The 15,128-nt window shown below is 40.5% G+C and overlaps 1 protein-coding gene across 4 annotated transcripts in view; it reads left to right on the top strand.

Annotated features, from left to right (window-relative positions):
- Positions 1 to 11,312, top strand: part of STAC (SH3 and cysteine rich domain) — a 165,029-nt gene extending 153,717 nt beyond the window's left edge. For all 4 annotated transcript variants that reach the window (XM_063722147.1, XM_063722145.1, XM_054552373.2 and 1 more), the window contains one exon: positions 9,516 to 11,312. In XM_063722147.1, coding sequence (XP_063578217.1) covers positions 9,516 to 9,614 — 99 coding nt within the window. In that variant the 3' untranslated portion in view covers positions 9,615 to 11,312. The remainder of the gene's footprint in view (positions 1 to 9,515) is intronic.
- The last annotated feature ends 3,816 nt before the right edge of the window (positions 11,313 to 15,128 follow it).

Genomic DNA, 15,128 nt, shown 5'->3' with positions numbered 1-15,128 from the left:
GCAATTGCAACAAAAGCAAAAATTGACAAATGGGATCTAATTAAACTAAAGAGCTTCTGCACAGCAAAAGAAACTATCAGAGTGAACAGACAGCCTACAGAATGGGAGAAAATTATTGCAATCTACCCATATGACAAAGATCTAATATCCGGAATCTACAAGGAACTTAAACAAATTTACAAAAAAAAGAAAAAACAAAACAAAAAACAAACAAAAAAACCCAGTAAAATGTGAGCAAAGGACATGAACAGACACTTCTCAAAAGAAGATATTTATATGGCCAGCAAACATATGAAGAAAAGCTCAACATCACTGATCATTAGAGAAATGCAAATCAAAACAACAAAGAGTACTATCTCACTCCAGTCAGAATGGTGATTATTAAAGAGTCAAGAAACAACAAATGCTGGTGAGGCTGTGGAGAAATAGGAATGCTTTTACACTGTTGGTGGGAATGTAAATTAAACCATTGTGGAAGATAGTGTGGCAATTTCTCAAAAACCTAGAACCAGAGATACCATTTGACCCAGCAATCCCATTACTGGGTATATACCTAAAGGAATATAAATAATTTTATTATAAAGATAAATGCATGCATATGTTCATTGCAGCACTATTCTCAATAGCAGAGACATGGAATCAACCCAAATACCCATCAATGAAAGACTGAATAAAGAAAATATGGTACACATACACCATAGAATACTATGCAGCCATAAAAAGGAACAAGATCATGTCCTTTGCAGGGACATGGATGGAGCTGGAAGCCATTATCCTCATCAAACTAATGCAGGAACGGAAAACCAAACACTGCATGTTCTCAGTCATAAATGGGAGCTGAACAATGAGAACACATGGACACAGGCAGGGAACAACACACACCAGGGCCTGTCAGGGCAGGGGCGTGGTGGGGTAGTGAGAGGGAGAGCATCAGGATAAAAATATAATGCACATGGGCTTAATACCTAGGTGATGGGTTGATAGGTGCAGCAAACCACCATGGCACACATTTACCTATCTAACAAACCTGCCCATCCTGCACATATATCCTGGAACTTAAAATAAAAATTTTAAAAAAGAAAACAAAAAATACTGATCTAAAAAGTGGACTTTAAAATACTTAGGAAAATTAATTAAGTCCATAAATTGAATATTTATGTGGAATTCAGTCTATTTTACTCTAGTTGACCAAACATTATTTAAAGATCTTCCTGAAAAAAAATTCTTTAAATTCATGCATAGTTTTATTGCACCTATAGAACCATTTTCATTTATTGTTTGTGTTCTATCAAAGCTTTAAAAAAAAAAAAGAAAAAATATTTTATATTATAAAACCAAAATGCATTTATTTTGGAGACAATTTGAGGGAAAATATTTTTAAGAGGTATAAAAGATAAAATAGAGACCATAAGCAATTCAACCATTAAATTATTACCAACATAAACATTGGCATATTTCACGCCAAACTTTTAATTCATATTTTGATATCATATCCTCTTTAGTTTCCTAACATTTAAAAAATTTAGTCATTAAATGTTTATCAAAACACAGGTTTTAAGAAAGTTTTATTAGAACATAGCTAAATTTATTCATATATGTATGGTCTGCGGCTGCTTTCATGCTACAACTAAATAGCTGAGTTGAGTCACTGCAACAGAGACCAGATGGCCTGCAAAGCCTACATTATTTAGCACTTGGCCCTTTATAGAAAAAGTTTGCCAATCCTTAGTCTAGATGTACAGGAATGTGTTTAAGTTTCTCTTGTTATTGGATATTCAGAGTTTTTATTTTTTAAACTGTTATTGATAACTGCAATGAACATCTCTGAACATAAATATTTGTCTCTAACTCTGATTATTTTCTTAGGATGTACTTTGGAATTTAGAGGAAAACAGATCAAGACTTGTGCAATTCTTGATGCATACTGCCAAATTGCATTCAGAAAGGTCGTGCCAACTTACGCTCACACCAGCTGTTCATGAGCATATCCAGATCATCACATGCTTGCAAGAACTGAACATTATTATTTTTCATTATGTCGGTTTGATAGATTAATAATATTTCATGCCAATCTGCATTTTCTGGATGGTTAAAGAGGCTTACGTTTTATCTCATATATATAGGGCTTTTTTAAATAATCTATTTATGTACTTTGCCCATTTTCTTACATTATTTAAAAAGTTTTCTTCCTTTGAAGAATATTTATGTCTGGTGTACCACATGTGACCAATACTTTCTCTAGTTCATCATTTGCCCTTCGCTCTCAGTGCCTCTTTCTCCAGGAGCTTAATCATTCTTTGGTTGGATCATTTCTAGTTTACCATATTTCCTTTACAGTTTTAATGTCTTTATTATTTTACACTTCTCTATCTCTCTCTAATTCCTCCCAAGAGACTGTTTCAAGATAGTCCTCACTTCACTTTGATTTTTCTGAAGTTTCAATTCAGTTTGTCATTGCTTCTAATACATATTAGTTTACTATTTATTTCCTTGTAGACTTTTCTTCTCAGTCAGTCCCTTTCTTCTACAGAATCTTTTCTTTTCTTTTCTTCAACTTTTATTTTAAGTTCAGGGGTACAGTGCAGGTTTGTTATATAGGAAAACTTGTGTCCTGGGGGTTTGTTGTACAGATTATTTCCTCACCTAGGTATTAAGTCTAGCACCCATTAGTTATTTTTTCTGATCCCCTCCATCCTCCCACCCTTCACCCCCCAAAATGTCCCAGTGTGTGTTATTCCCCTTTGTGTGTCCATGTGTCCTCATCATTTAGCTCCAACTTACAAGTGAGAACATGCGGTATTTGGTTTTCTATTCCTGTGTTAGTTTGCTATGGATAATGGCCTCCGGCTCCATCCATGTCCCTGCAAAGGACATGATCTTGTTGTTTTATGGCTGCTTAGTATTCCATGGTGTATATGTACCCCAGGTTTGGGGTACATATATTTTCTTTATCCAGTCTACCATTGATGGGCATTTAGGTTGAATCTATGCCTTTGCTATACAGCATGTTTTCTTTGCGTCTCATTGCATCATCTCTTTACCTCAAGATATTTTCTCCTTATAACACTGAGGCCAAGTCTTCCTTCAACCTACTGCATTCAGCATGTCTGAAAGGAGAACTTTGAGACATATGTGCATATTTTCTGCAATTTTTAAAATGTTTTATTGTAATAGTCTTGGTCCTTTTATCCTGCGGTAGGCAGAATAACAACTCCCCAAAGATGCCCAGGTCCTAATATCCAAAACTTGGAATATGTTACTTTATATGACAAAAGGAACTTTGTAGACGTGATTAAGTCAAAGATCTTGTGGCCAGTAGATTATCTGGATTATCAGGATGAGCCCAGTGTAATCACAGAGATTCTTAGAAGAGGGAGACAGGAGGGCCAGAGTCAGAGAAGGAGATGTGATGATGGAAGCTGGGGTCAGAGAGAGAGAGGTTTGAAGATGCTATGCTCCTGGCCTTGAAGGTGAAGGAAGGAGCCGTGAGCCAAGGAATATAGACGATGACCTCTAGAGCTGGAAAAGACAAGGAAACAGACTCTGTCTTAGAGCTTCTAGAAAGAATGCAGCCCTGCCAGCACCTTGTTCTTAGGACTTCTGAACTCTAGAACTGTAAGATAATAAATTCGTGTTGTTATAAGCCACCAAATTTGGGGTAATTTATTGTAGCAACAACAGGAAACTAATCCAGATTTTACACAAAAGGGACTTTGCAGATGTGATGAAGGTTATGGACTCTGGGATAGGGAGATATCCTAGATTGTCTAGGTGGGCCAATCTAATCACTTGAGCCCTTAAGAACAGAGAAATGTATCTGGCTAGAGTCAGGGAGATGCAGCAGAGGAGAACAGATGAAAAATGAGGTAAAAGTGTAAGTCAAAGAGAGATAAAGTATGAGAAAGACTCAGCCTACCATTAATGCATGTGAAGATGGAGAAAGAGGACCACAAGCCAGAGGATGAGGGTGGCCTCTAGAAGCTGGAAACAGGCATCTCAGTCCTCCAGCCACAGGGAGCTGAACTCAGCAACATCCTAAATGAGCCTAAAATTAAATACTCCCCTAGAGAAAAAGCAAAGAAATAAAGGAATAGAGCCCTTTTGACTCCTTGATTTTGGCCTTATAAAACCCAGAGCAGAGAAAACCAGCCAAGTCCACTAGACCTACAAAACTGTGATATAATAAATGGTGTTGTTTAAGGCTTCTAAGTTTGTGGTGATTTGTTACAACAGTAATAGCAAATGAATAAACATCTCAAGTTACAAAACTCAAACTCAAACTCAAAGGGTCTATTTTACTCCTATAATAAAGAGTCTGATAGAGGTCAGTTCTTGGGTTGATAATTCAGTGGCTTGATCCTCTGGTCAGAGAACCAAATTCTTCCACATTTCTGCTAAGCCATCCTTGAAATGATAGCTACGTCCCCTAGTGGTCACAGATGGCTGCAGCCACTCCAGGAATCCTTCCAGAGAAAGAAAGATTTTCTTGTTAAGGCATCTCTTTTAATAGGGGGGAAGAAAAAAAACTTTCCCAGAAGTTCCATAGCAGATATTTCATCTTGCTTCATTGGCTGGAACTAAGTTCTATGTAAACCACTAAGAATCACTAACAAGAGGATAGAAACGGGACTTGGATCAATTAAATTTACCTAAGTCACATAGGATAGGGATGGGCAACAGAATGAAAGGCAGGACTCTGCTTCGTGGGAAAACGACAGAAATGACCATGAGTACCAATCATCAGTGTTTGCCTCAAGGTTTTAGTTTTTCTAGAACAGTGAGTGATTGATGCAGAACTAAGGTTGCCCAGCTGAAACGATGAGTGAATTAGTCTGGCTCCAGCTCAGTTTCCACAAAATTCAAAAACCAAAGTAGAGGACATGGATGTGTGATCAGGAGTCTAAAATATCAAAGATTGAACACTGAATGTTAACATTTAACTCCAAAGCAAGGACCTCCAAGCCATTAAAGAGTCTAGGCTCTGGAGAATGAGATTGGGAAGAAATTGAGTAAGTCATTCAAATCCAGAAGACCGTAAACTGCCTGTGTTCCATACTAGGAAAGCAAAGTTTCTGAGAGATGCTGAGGAGCTGGCCATAGCTGAGCTACATGGTTAGGTATGTGCTGGGCTGGCTAGAGATGGGATGCTGTCTATGTGGGGTGCCTCTGCTCTGCATATGCTGCACTTACCTTGGTGTTGGGACATCCAGCTTACCACTGCTGCATACATGATGCTCATGTCAACAAGCTGGCTGGTCAGGTCAGGATTTATCAGTATGGGAAGAAAATTTGTCCGGCTTTCGGGAAGTCTCTTTAGGTTAGAGAGAGGGAGGAAGGATGGAGAGAGAATGGGTGGCAAGAGAAAAAAAGAGGACAGATGAAGATGGAAAGGGAAAGGAGGAAAGTCAAGGGTAGGGGAGAGGAGAAGAGGGAAAGGGAAGGGAAGAGAAGGGAGGGGAAAGGAGAATAGAAAGAATTGTTTTAAATAAATCTGACCACCTCATTCCTCCAATTAAAACCTTTTAACACCTATTTGCCCTTTTCCCATGCTGCAGAGCCCTGATTTTGTTCTGTTGTCCACCTATATATTAAATGACTCAGGCAATGCTAACTGAATTGATCCCATTCTCCTTGTCGGTGATGATTTTAGTGGTTTGCTTGTGGCTCAATTCTAGTCCATGATACAGGTCAGAAGGTCAGCCAAAGGTCTTAGCAGAATTTAGCGTGGCTCGCATTTCCTGCATACTCTAGGCTCTGACAGATTTTGAGGCTGCATCTTACACCCATTACTCCCTCCATCTCTCTGTTTTGGTACACTGAATTTTTTCCATTACTTCAAAGTGTCCCAATCTCTTGATGCTGGAATTTGTTCTGATTCTAGTCTTATTTTCCTCCTTCCTACACCTTTTTCTCTTTCTTTAAATGTCACTTCTTCAAGAAGGTGTTTCTTACCCCATTGGCTGGATCAGGTTTCCATAAGTATTCCCATTAGTACTCTTTTCTTTATTCATTAAGTCATGCAAAAAAAATGTTATGTTTTATGTTGTCAGTCAGATTACTAAATGTTGTCCACAGGACAATCAGCCATCAAAACAGCCACAGCCCTTGCACTCACCACATTGTTGATTTCTCAATAAATGTCAGCTGGGACAGCTGTACCCAGAAAGCTCTGTCAGGGATCTGTCTGTCTTGTATTGCACTAGTTCCCCAGCATTTATAATGGTATCTAACACATAGTAGGTACTCAATAGAGTTGTTGAATGAGTGAATAAATAAGGAAAGCAGGAAATTGAGGATCCTTAGACAATGAAAATATCTCTAACTGGACCTGATGAGTAAAACATTTCTGCTAGGGAGATCAACTGTTCAATTACAGTTTGGAATTGAAGGGTTTTGAAGGACTTGGGACTTTCAGTGCTAATATTGAACAAATACTGAGCAAACCGAGACAAGTTGGTCACCCTCTACTTATGGCCCTCCAAACCAAAAGAGTTCCTCTGTCCTCACTTTCCACTCTTTTCCACCCGTAACTAATCTTCTGGGAAGATATTTCCATTCTGCCTCTAAATGAATGGAAATGTTTCAGGCTCTGCCATTGTTTCCTAAAATGGTAGATTCTCAAGGCTGAGAGGTTATGTATTTTACCATCAGAATTTTAAACTCTGGATCCCTCATTTCTGGATAGAGTCAAAGTGGCTGAAGCTTGTGTTCAGCCGTTTGTACTCATCATCTTCAAAACTTCTCATCCTTAAAAAGGTCTCCCAAAATCAAAGCACTTTAGAGATGCCAAACCGGAAGGTTGAAAATAAGCCAGTGCATTCAACAAAGCATGAACCACTGTGCTTCTTGGCTTCCTATTTCAGAGACACTTCCGAACAACTCTTCCACAGCCTCTATCAAGCAATGTTTCTCTTCTGCATAAAAACCTTGAAAGAGAAGAGAAAAAAGCAAAGGTCTATCTTATATACAGGCACACATTTGAACCTCAGTGGTATTTTTGCTCCAAGAATTGAAATTTGTTCTTCACAGAGATGATGAAATGCTCTGAAAATGACCCAAAAGACATTTTTTGGGTCAGTCCAGTTTTTGTTTGTTCCAAGGCATGGAGTAATGGTGTAAGGCTCTTAGCTCTGGCCAGAATTTCAGTGTTCTGACTCCTTGCCCAGTATTCTCACTCTTCCACATCACCACAATACAGCATTCTTGTGTGTATATGTCAATAAATTGTTTTCAAGTTTGATTTTTTAATTTAAATATTTAAATTCAACATGTTTTCATGGTTCGTGTTTCACCTAGAACCAGTCTACTCAAAGGGCGGGTGTTTATATTTTTATTGATGCTGACTGGTAGGACTCGTATTAAGGGTTGTTGAATTTTGACACATAGAAGTAGGTGAGAAAACACACTCTTTGGCAAACTGTAAAGGTAAATCCTCCTCTCAAGGCATTTTTGTGTGTTCTTCCAAGACACACTCCCTGCTCATCACTGGAGCCTCCCCCCTTCAGTATTACTGGCATGGGCAATGGCAGGTCTCAGCTTTGCCACCCAGGCTGGAGTGCAGTGATGTGATCTCGGCTCACTGCAACCTCTGCCTCCAAGGTTCAAGCCATTCTCCTGCCTCGGCCTCCTGAGTAGCTGGGATTACAGGCGTGCGCCACCACACCCAGCTAATTTTTGTATTTTTAGTAGAGATGGGGTTTCACGACATTGACTCGGCTGGTCATGAACTCCTGACCTCAAGTGATCCACCCATCTCGGCCTCCCAAAATGCTGGGATTACAGGCATGAGCCACTGCACCCGGCCAGGTGTCTGCATTTATTTATTTGTTTGTTTGTTTATTTATTTTGTGGAGGTACAATTTTTCACTCTGATTAGACCCTATTATTCTGAGGGCAAAAACTATGTTTTGTGCTCCCTTTGTATCACCTAGGGCATCTGGTACTATGTTGGGCATGTATTTATTTATTTATTTTATACTCTAAGTTCTGGGATGCACTTGCAGAACGTGCAGGTTTGTTAACAAACATATGAAAAAAGCTGCAGGTCTCAGCTTTTGAAAATCAAGTAGACCATCCCTTTTGAAGTCATGTCAAGGGACCTAACATGACCCATCAGCTACTTCTCTCACAAGAGACCCACATCTGTTCTTCATGAAACAGTCAACACATCCTCTACTCTTACAAATTATCTTCTCTTCACATCACTGTCTGAGCCTCTATCTAGTCAAGTTTCTCACACAGTAGATTTCTGAAGCATGAGTCAGATACCAGTCCATTGTATGTCCCAAGCTCCAGGAGTCACAAATCAAGCTCTTTGAGTGTCCTATTCAAGCCCCTTCTTCTACATGATGGAAGAGCCCACTGTGGTGGTTTCTATTGGAGCCTTGCTCAGATCCCTTTCACCAGGTGGGTGCACTCATCTCCCAATTGCTATGTTGGCCGGGAACAACTCACAGCTGCCCTTCTCAGGGAAGGCCTTATGAGAGAGCAGGACCCTCTCTCCTGGAAGGTTATGCCCCTCACACTACAGGCCAGCCAATGGCCAATGACTGACTGACATGGGGTTCAAAATTCTGAAGCCCTAGCTTCAAAGTGAGACAATTCTGTGATGCAATTCATGCTCCAGAGCTCCCAGGGGAACCAAGCTAGACTGCCTTCCAGCTGAAAACCTCTCATTGCTGGGCTCCTTCCCCTGCCCCATCCTGCATCCCTCACTTCCCACCTCCTGAGAGCACCCACTCAATAAGTCACTTGCACAAGGATCCCTGTGTCAGGTTCTGTTTCTGGGGAATCCAATCTAAGACAAGGCCTGTCATCCATGGAAGCAGGTGAGGCAGGAGGAACTCACAACACAGCAATAGTTCTGTTCATAAACCTCTTCTAATTTTCATCTGGCCACATCCACCCTTCTATGCCCTTCAGTGGCCGATAAGTGATGAGTGGCAAGAGTATCCAAATGAATGTTTATCAACTCCTTTTTAAAGTCTAGCATAGGTGGCCTTATTTTGGAATATGGGAAATGCTAGCATCTGTTTGCTTGAGGCCAGGAGTGAAATAGTTCCCTTTGACTTCCTGATGTTATATGAGGCACATATAAAATTCTGAGCACATGACAGGAGTCTGCTGAATGATAGCTATAATTTTGGTCCTTTAAAATAATGTCTTGAGAATTCATTGCATGTCACATGCTAGGCTCCATGACAAACATTATTATCTCATTCTGTCCTCACAGTGACTCTTCAGAGGGTCACAGTACTATTGATCCTCATTTTATTGATCTTCATTCATAAAGCTAAATTTCAGAAAACATTCAATGCCTGGGCCTCATTCCAAACCTAGGTTTTTGCCTAATTTTTTGTCAAACCTTTTTCTCACTGTGCTGGTTTCCCACCCTGAAACTGCTCTCCCTTTTCCAGTTTGTTGCTCCTGCAACCTCAGTCAGCAGGGATTCAAGCTGCAGGTTCTAACTTCTTTCTTGCTGACAGTATTTTGTTTTTTCCTTCCTTGGCATTCAGATCTGCGTGAGTTCTGAAGAAGAACAAGATGGCTTTATCAGAGTCCTCAGTGGAAAAAAGAAAGGCCTCATCCCCCTTGATGTACTAGAAAACATCTGATTGCTGGCTCATCCTCCACTTGCAGTAGGCAAGCTCTGCTGCGATGCCTCTGCCTCATCTCACACTGCGTCAACCCAAAGGAGCTGCCGCACTGACCCAGCCCCCCAGGAAACAGTGAGACAAGAATCAAGTATCTGAGACTGTGGAGTAACAGCCACAAAACAGAGGGCCCACTGCACAGCATATCCAGGCTGCCACAGGTGGGGACGAGGCTGAGAGAGTCAGCAGGCAGAGCCAGATGCCATGCTTGGCAGCAGCAGTAGGACTGTAAACCACAGCTATCTCCCAGGATCCCACTCCTTTCCTGTCTGTGTGGTGTAAGTTAACACACTGGAGTGTGCTCCAGTTTGCAGGGTAGCCCAGTGCAAGGTTCAGATCCATGTAGCCAAGTATTATCCTGGTTCCAGACCTATGTCACCAGTACCAATCAGTCAGTGTCATCACATTTCAGGCCCCAAGCAATCTCTGTGCAAAGCATCAGAAAGGCCTGCTTCCCAGACCCCAGCATTCCAGTGCTCCCTAGGCTCCCTCTCTTTGTGATTGTGCTGTCCAGAGTGTCCAGCTTATTCTTTCTTTCTCTGGTGGTGTGCATTAGATGTGAGGGCTATGTTGACATGGCATCACCTCCAAAGACCTGACCTGCCTAAAGACTGATGACAGGCCATCCTTCCTGCTGTTCTAGGTACTGGCCTGGGTGACAGAGCAGGACACGAGACATAGATACAGTGGGGAGGAGAAGTGGGGAAAGGTGGAGCAGAGAGTTCTTACTTATTGAAGATTATACAGCCCTTTCAGTTATGAAGTCCCTGCTTGGAGGCGATGGACCTGGGGAAGAGACTATAACAAAAAGTCTCCATTTTCATTTTACATCTTCTCTATTGGAGGCAGCATTTTTCCCTCATGCTGTCCTATAGGACTCCACTTGGAAGGTTAAGCCTACGTTGCGGGGAACTAGGAACATGGAGGGGAACAAACAACAGCATCTTAGAAGAAATGTAGCCAAATTGGAATCCATTCTTCTTTAGGGCAGTATATGAAATCCTAGCAGATGTAAAATGGAAAAGAATCCTAATGCTTCATCCTTCTGAAAGTAGAGGAACTAGGGGCCCAATTAGCATCATCTAGGGGAATCTCTATTACTCTGTACTTGTACTAATGTTTACAAGAATGCAATATACTGTGATGCCTTCCTACTCAAGCCTCCTAGCATTCAAACTTCCATCCTATTAGTCATTAACATGGTTAAACTTCAATTCACAATCACCTTGGAATCAATGTCAGTTTGATTTATTTTGTTACAGAGCAATAAAATCATTAGAACAATGGTTTTTAAAAGATTTAAGTGGATGCATCCTATGCATGTAAGCATTATTTCCCAAACCAAAGCATCATTCATCTCCATTTATTTCTTTTGTTCCCACTCAGTGTGAAGTTGGGAACTGAGAGGGGATGGCTGCTGGTTTCACAGAAGTTTGGATGCCTTACTCTTATCTTAAAGCCAGCATCCAGAATTTCCCCCCTCTCTGATGCCACATGCAAAACCAGGTGTACAATGTCAAGATGGATTCTTTGAGAGCCAGGGTAGATCATATGACTGCCTTTCTGTAAAATTGGATGCCTAGTACAAATGCTCTTTGCCTCTAATTCAGTATTCCATTTAATAAAAACAATACAGTGGCTGGAAAGGAGCATCAGAAACATGTGTCCTGATCTCTTCTTTCTGTCATGATATCCATTGACTTTTTGGTACAGTGATGTCACATCATATGCATGTTTAATTAAGATGAATCTTAAAAATCAGTTTGCCTTTTACAGTTGAATAGAAAGAAGATGTGGTATCTAGCCTCCAAGGTAGTATCCCAAAGATCCCTACCTCCTCATATTCTTTCCTTTGTGTAGTCCCTTCCCACACTGAATCAGGGCTGGTCTTATGTGACCAATAGAACACAGCAGAAGTAGTACTACAAGTCTGTCTTAGTCTATTTTCTGTTTCTATAACAGAATATCTGAGACTGGTTAATTTATAAAGAAAAGAGATTTATTTTGCTGACAATTCTAGAGGCTAGGAAGTCCAAGAAGCATAGCACTGGCATTTATTTGGCTTCTGGCGATGGCCATGTGCTGTATCATAACATGGCAGAGAAGCAGAATAGAAAGCAGGCATGTGCAAAGAAATAGAGAGAGACCAAACGTGAGGAGCAGCCTTGATTTTTAACAACTCACTCTTGAAGTAACAAACCCAGTCCCAAGAGAGCAAGAACTCACTCACACCCCTGGGATAGCATTATCTATTCATGATGGATTCTCCCCATGACCCAAATACCTCCCATTCAGCCCACCTCCCAATATAGCCACAATGGCAATCAAATTTCAACATGAGTTTCAGAGGGGATAAACCATATTCAAAACATAGTAATGACCCCATCTCAGATTGCATCTGAGGTTAAGTTTTAAAAGCAGCTTTAGCCTTGATCTCTTGGAACACTCACTGTTGGAACTTTGAGATGCCATAAGAATTTCAACTACCCTGAGGCCACCATGCAGGAAAGACCCTGTGGAAAGATTACATATTTCATCATCTGAGGTGGCAGACATCACAGAGCAGAGATGAGTCATCCCTGCTGAGCCCTGCCCAAGTTACAGATTTATGAGCAAGATAACTATGTGGGGATTTTTTAAGTCACTATGTTCTGGAGTGATTTGCTATACAGAAACAGATAACAGAAGCAGGGGTTTTGTAATTTGAGTCAATGTTAGAAGAGAAAAACGCTCTTTCTGTACAATGAGGCCCAAAAGCATTGCAAACATCGTGTTAGCAGGCAATTACCCCTCTAAATACAAGATATCTAGTATTCCCTAAAGATCTGGAGTCATCCAGACCTAAGGGAAAAAGCAAGATGTTCCTCATAGTATAGATTTCCATGAATGCTTACACAAACACAGAGATTTTAGGAGCCACAGCTTTTTTTCTCCTGCCTGTCTGCAGAAATTAAAAGCACAAGGATAGCTATGGCCTACCAAAGTCTTAAAGGTTTGCAAGACTCAGAAAATGGCTAAAGGAAGGACCATAATTTTTGAGTGGAGAAGAGATGAAGACCTCAGGAGATACTCTGGTGAGGAGACAGGGAAGGAGGGGAAGTGTCCATATGAAGAATAAAAAGGGAACCTGAGGGATACGCTTTGTAGTATAAGAAAACAGCCTTGTACCCCCTTACCTCCTGCCCCTGCCTACAGCCAAGGGATGGTACATACCTAGCTGCACCAGGCAAGATATGCCCTATACTTCATCACCAGTGCCATAAGACTTTACTTCTATTATAGTAAATTTGAAATGAAGAACTGAGTGAACCTTCCTCAGGGCTCCAGAAGGTGGAGAATAGAACTTCCTTTACTTCCCATCACTAGCAGACATCTACAGCACCTCTCACGTGGGCAGCAGGGTGGCAAAGAGAGCCCATGCGTAGATATCCAGATGGCTAGATTTCACAGACAGTTAGATGCCCACATGGCTAGATTTCACAGATGGTTGATTTCACAGACCACTTTTCCTTCCTAAATACACAACACACACCACCACCACCACGACCACCCATACACACACACTCATTCACTCCCATTAAAAGGAAGGGTCCAGCATTTGGGTTGCATATTTAGAGCAGATAGTGGAGTAGAATATGGCAGGATCTATTAGAGTTAGTGTTCTTTGCTATTAAAGAGAGAAAAAACCAGTGGGAAGATCACAACACCTTGGTGCCAAGTACTGTTAAAAGACAAAAGAGCCAGTTGTCCAGGAAATTGGCTACTCCAAGGAGGAGAGAGCCAAGAAGGAAATCTACTGGCCAGCCTCAGCCTACAGCCAGGTGCAGTCAGAGATGCAGCTGTGAAAAAGTGGTGTGTGGGAGAACAAAGCTGAGATTTAAATAAAGTGAACCTGACTTCTTTACTCAGGACTTCTCAGAGCCTTTAATTTGCTAATTCTCATAGTAAATCTCCAAAAAGGAGATTTAAAACTGTGGATCACCTATTAGCCTCTCCTAAAACAACATTCCAAGGAACATAGTTTGGGAAATTCTGCAGTAAAGCATTCTCATATCAGATCACCCAATAGCCCCTATGCTTCTACTATCCCCTCTCTTCCAACATCTCACCGAAATACTTACAAAGGGCAAAAGCACACAATCATAATGATAAGAATGAAGACAATCTACTCTGGGATCTGAGTTGGTAGGAGAATAAGCTAAAGTGGGAACCTGTATACTCCAAGAGTGAAAAACTCCAGAGAAAGATTAGTTTTATCACACCGATAGCTGTAGCAAACACCAGCAGGGAGTAGGCTGTGTAAATCTGGGAATAAAAGAAAATTCATCATTGCCCAAAATAGCATCCCCAGGAAACTGAGTGAGCAGGTGTGCTCCACAGATTTATCACAAAACAGAAACTCTTAAAAATAACTCGGACAGAAAATTAAAACTAGTTTAATGACATCGTGTAACTATCTCCTAGATTTTGCTAAGTTGCCACTCTGTTGTGTGTTTCATACAACACCTGGTGTTTTGACCCTTAGAGCATGTTTTTTCTTAGATTTCAATGAGAAGTTTTAAATGGTCTTTAATCTTCCTGTGGATAATACAAATTTATCCATACCTTGAAATTTTAACAAGATAATAGCCATTTATTTTAACAGTCCCCTTTTGCAAATGAAAAGATGGCAGGGTTTTTCTGTCAGCTCATTTTCAAGCTTACACAATTATTGAACATCCTCCATGTCTTCATGGAAGTCAGGACATACCAAAGTCCTGGAAACACACCCAGGAAAAGTACAAGACCTATTTCCAAGATCATGGATCATCTTTAGAATTCCTCCACTGGCATTATTTACTCAGGTTTTCAGGTTATTACCTGAATCCATCTTTTTCTATACATGGCAAAATTTTTCTTTGTCTATCTTTGTTTTTATCAGCTTTTTGAAAATTATGTGCTTAGTTTATTTACTTTTACTCCTTCTTTAGGTAATAAAAACCATCCAAGGTTATAAATTTTCCTCTGAGTTCAGCTTCGACCACATTAGATAGCTGTTTCTATTTTCATTCACTTATAAATTATCTTTAATTGTAGTTTTTCTTTTTTATTTGATTTTTAGTGCGTGTTAATTAAACCATTGTGCACTATAGTCAGAAAATATGGTACATATGATTTCTGCTTTGAGGAATTCATTGGCATGTTGTTTTGTGCTCTAATATATTATTCATCTTTATAAACGTTCAATGGATGCTGGGGGAAAAGTCATGTCTTTAGTATACAGAGTTCAACATGTATCTATTAAACATATCCTTTAAGTATCCATATTATTTTTTTTCTTTTCCTTTCTTTTGATATAGAGTTTCACTCTGTCACCCAGGCTGGAGTGCAATGGTGTGATCTCGGCCCACTGCAACCTCCACCTCCCGGGTTCAAGCAATTCTCCTGCCTCAGACTCCCGAGTAATTGGCATTACAGGCACCCACCACCACGCCT

The sequence above is a fragment of the Pongo abelii genome, chromosome 2, assembly GCF_028885655.2.
Source record: "Pongo abelii isolate AG06213 chromosome 2, NHGRI_mPonAbe1-v2.0_pri, whole genome shotgun sequence".
Lineage (NCBI taxonomy): Eukaryota > Metazoa > Chordata > Mammalia > Primates > Hominidae > Pongo > Pongo abelii.
Note: the sequence above shows the minus strand (reverse complement) of the source record. Positions and strands in the feature narration are given on the sequence as shown.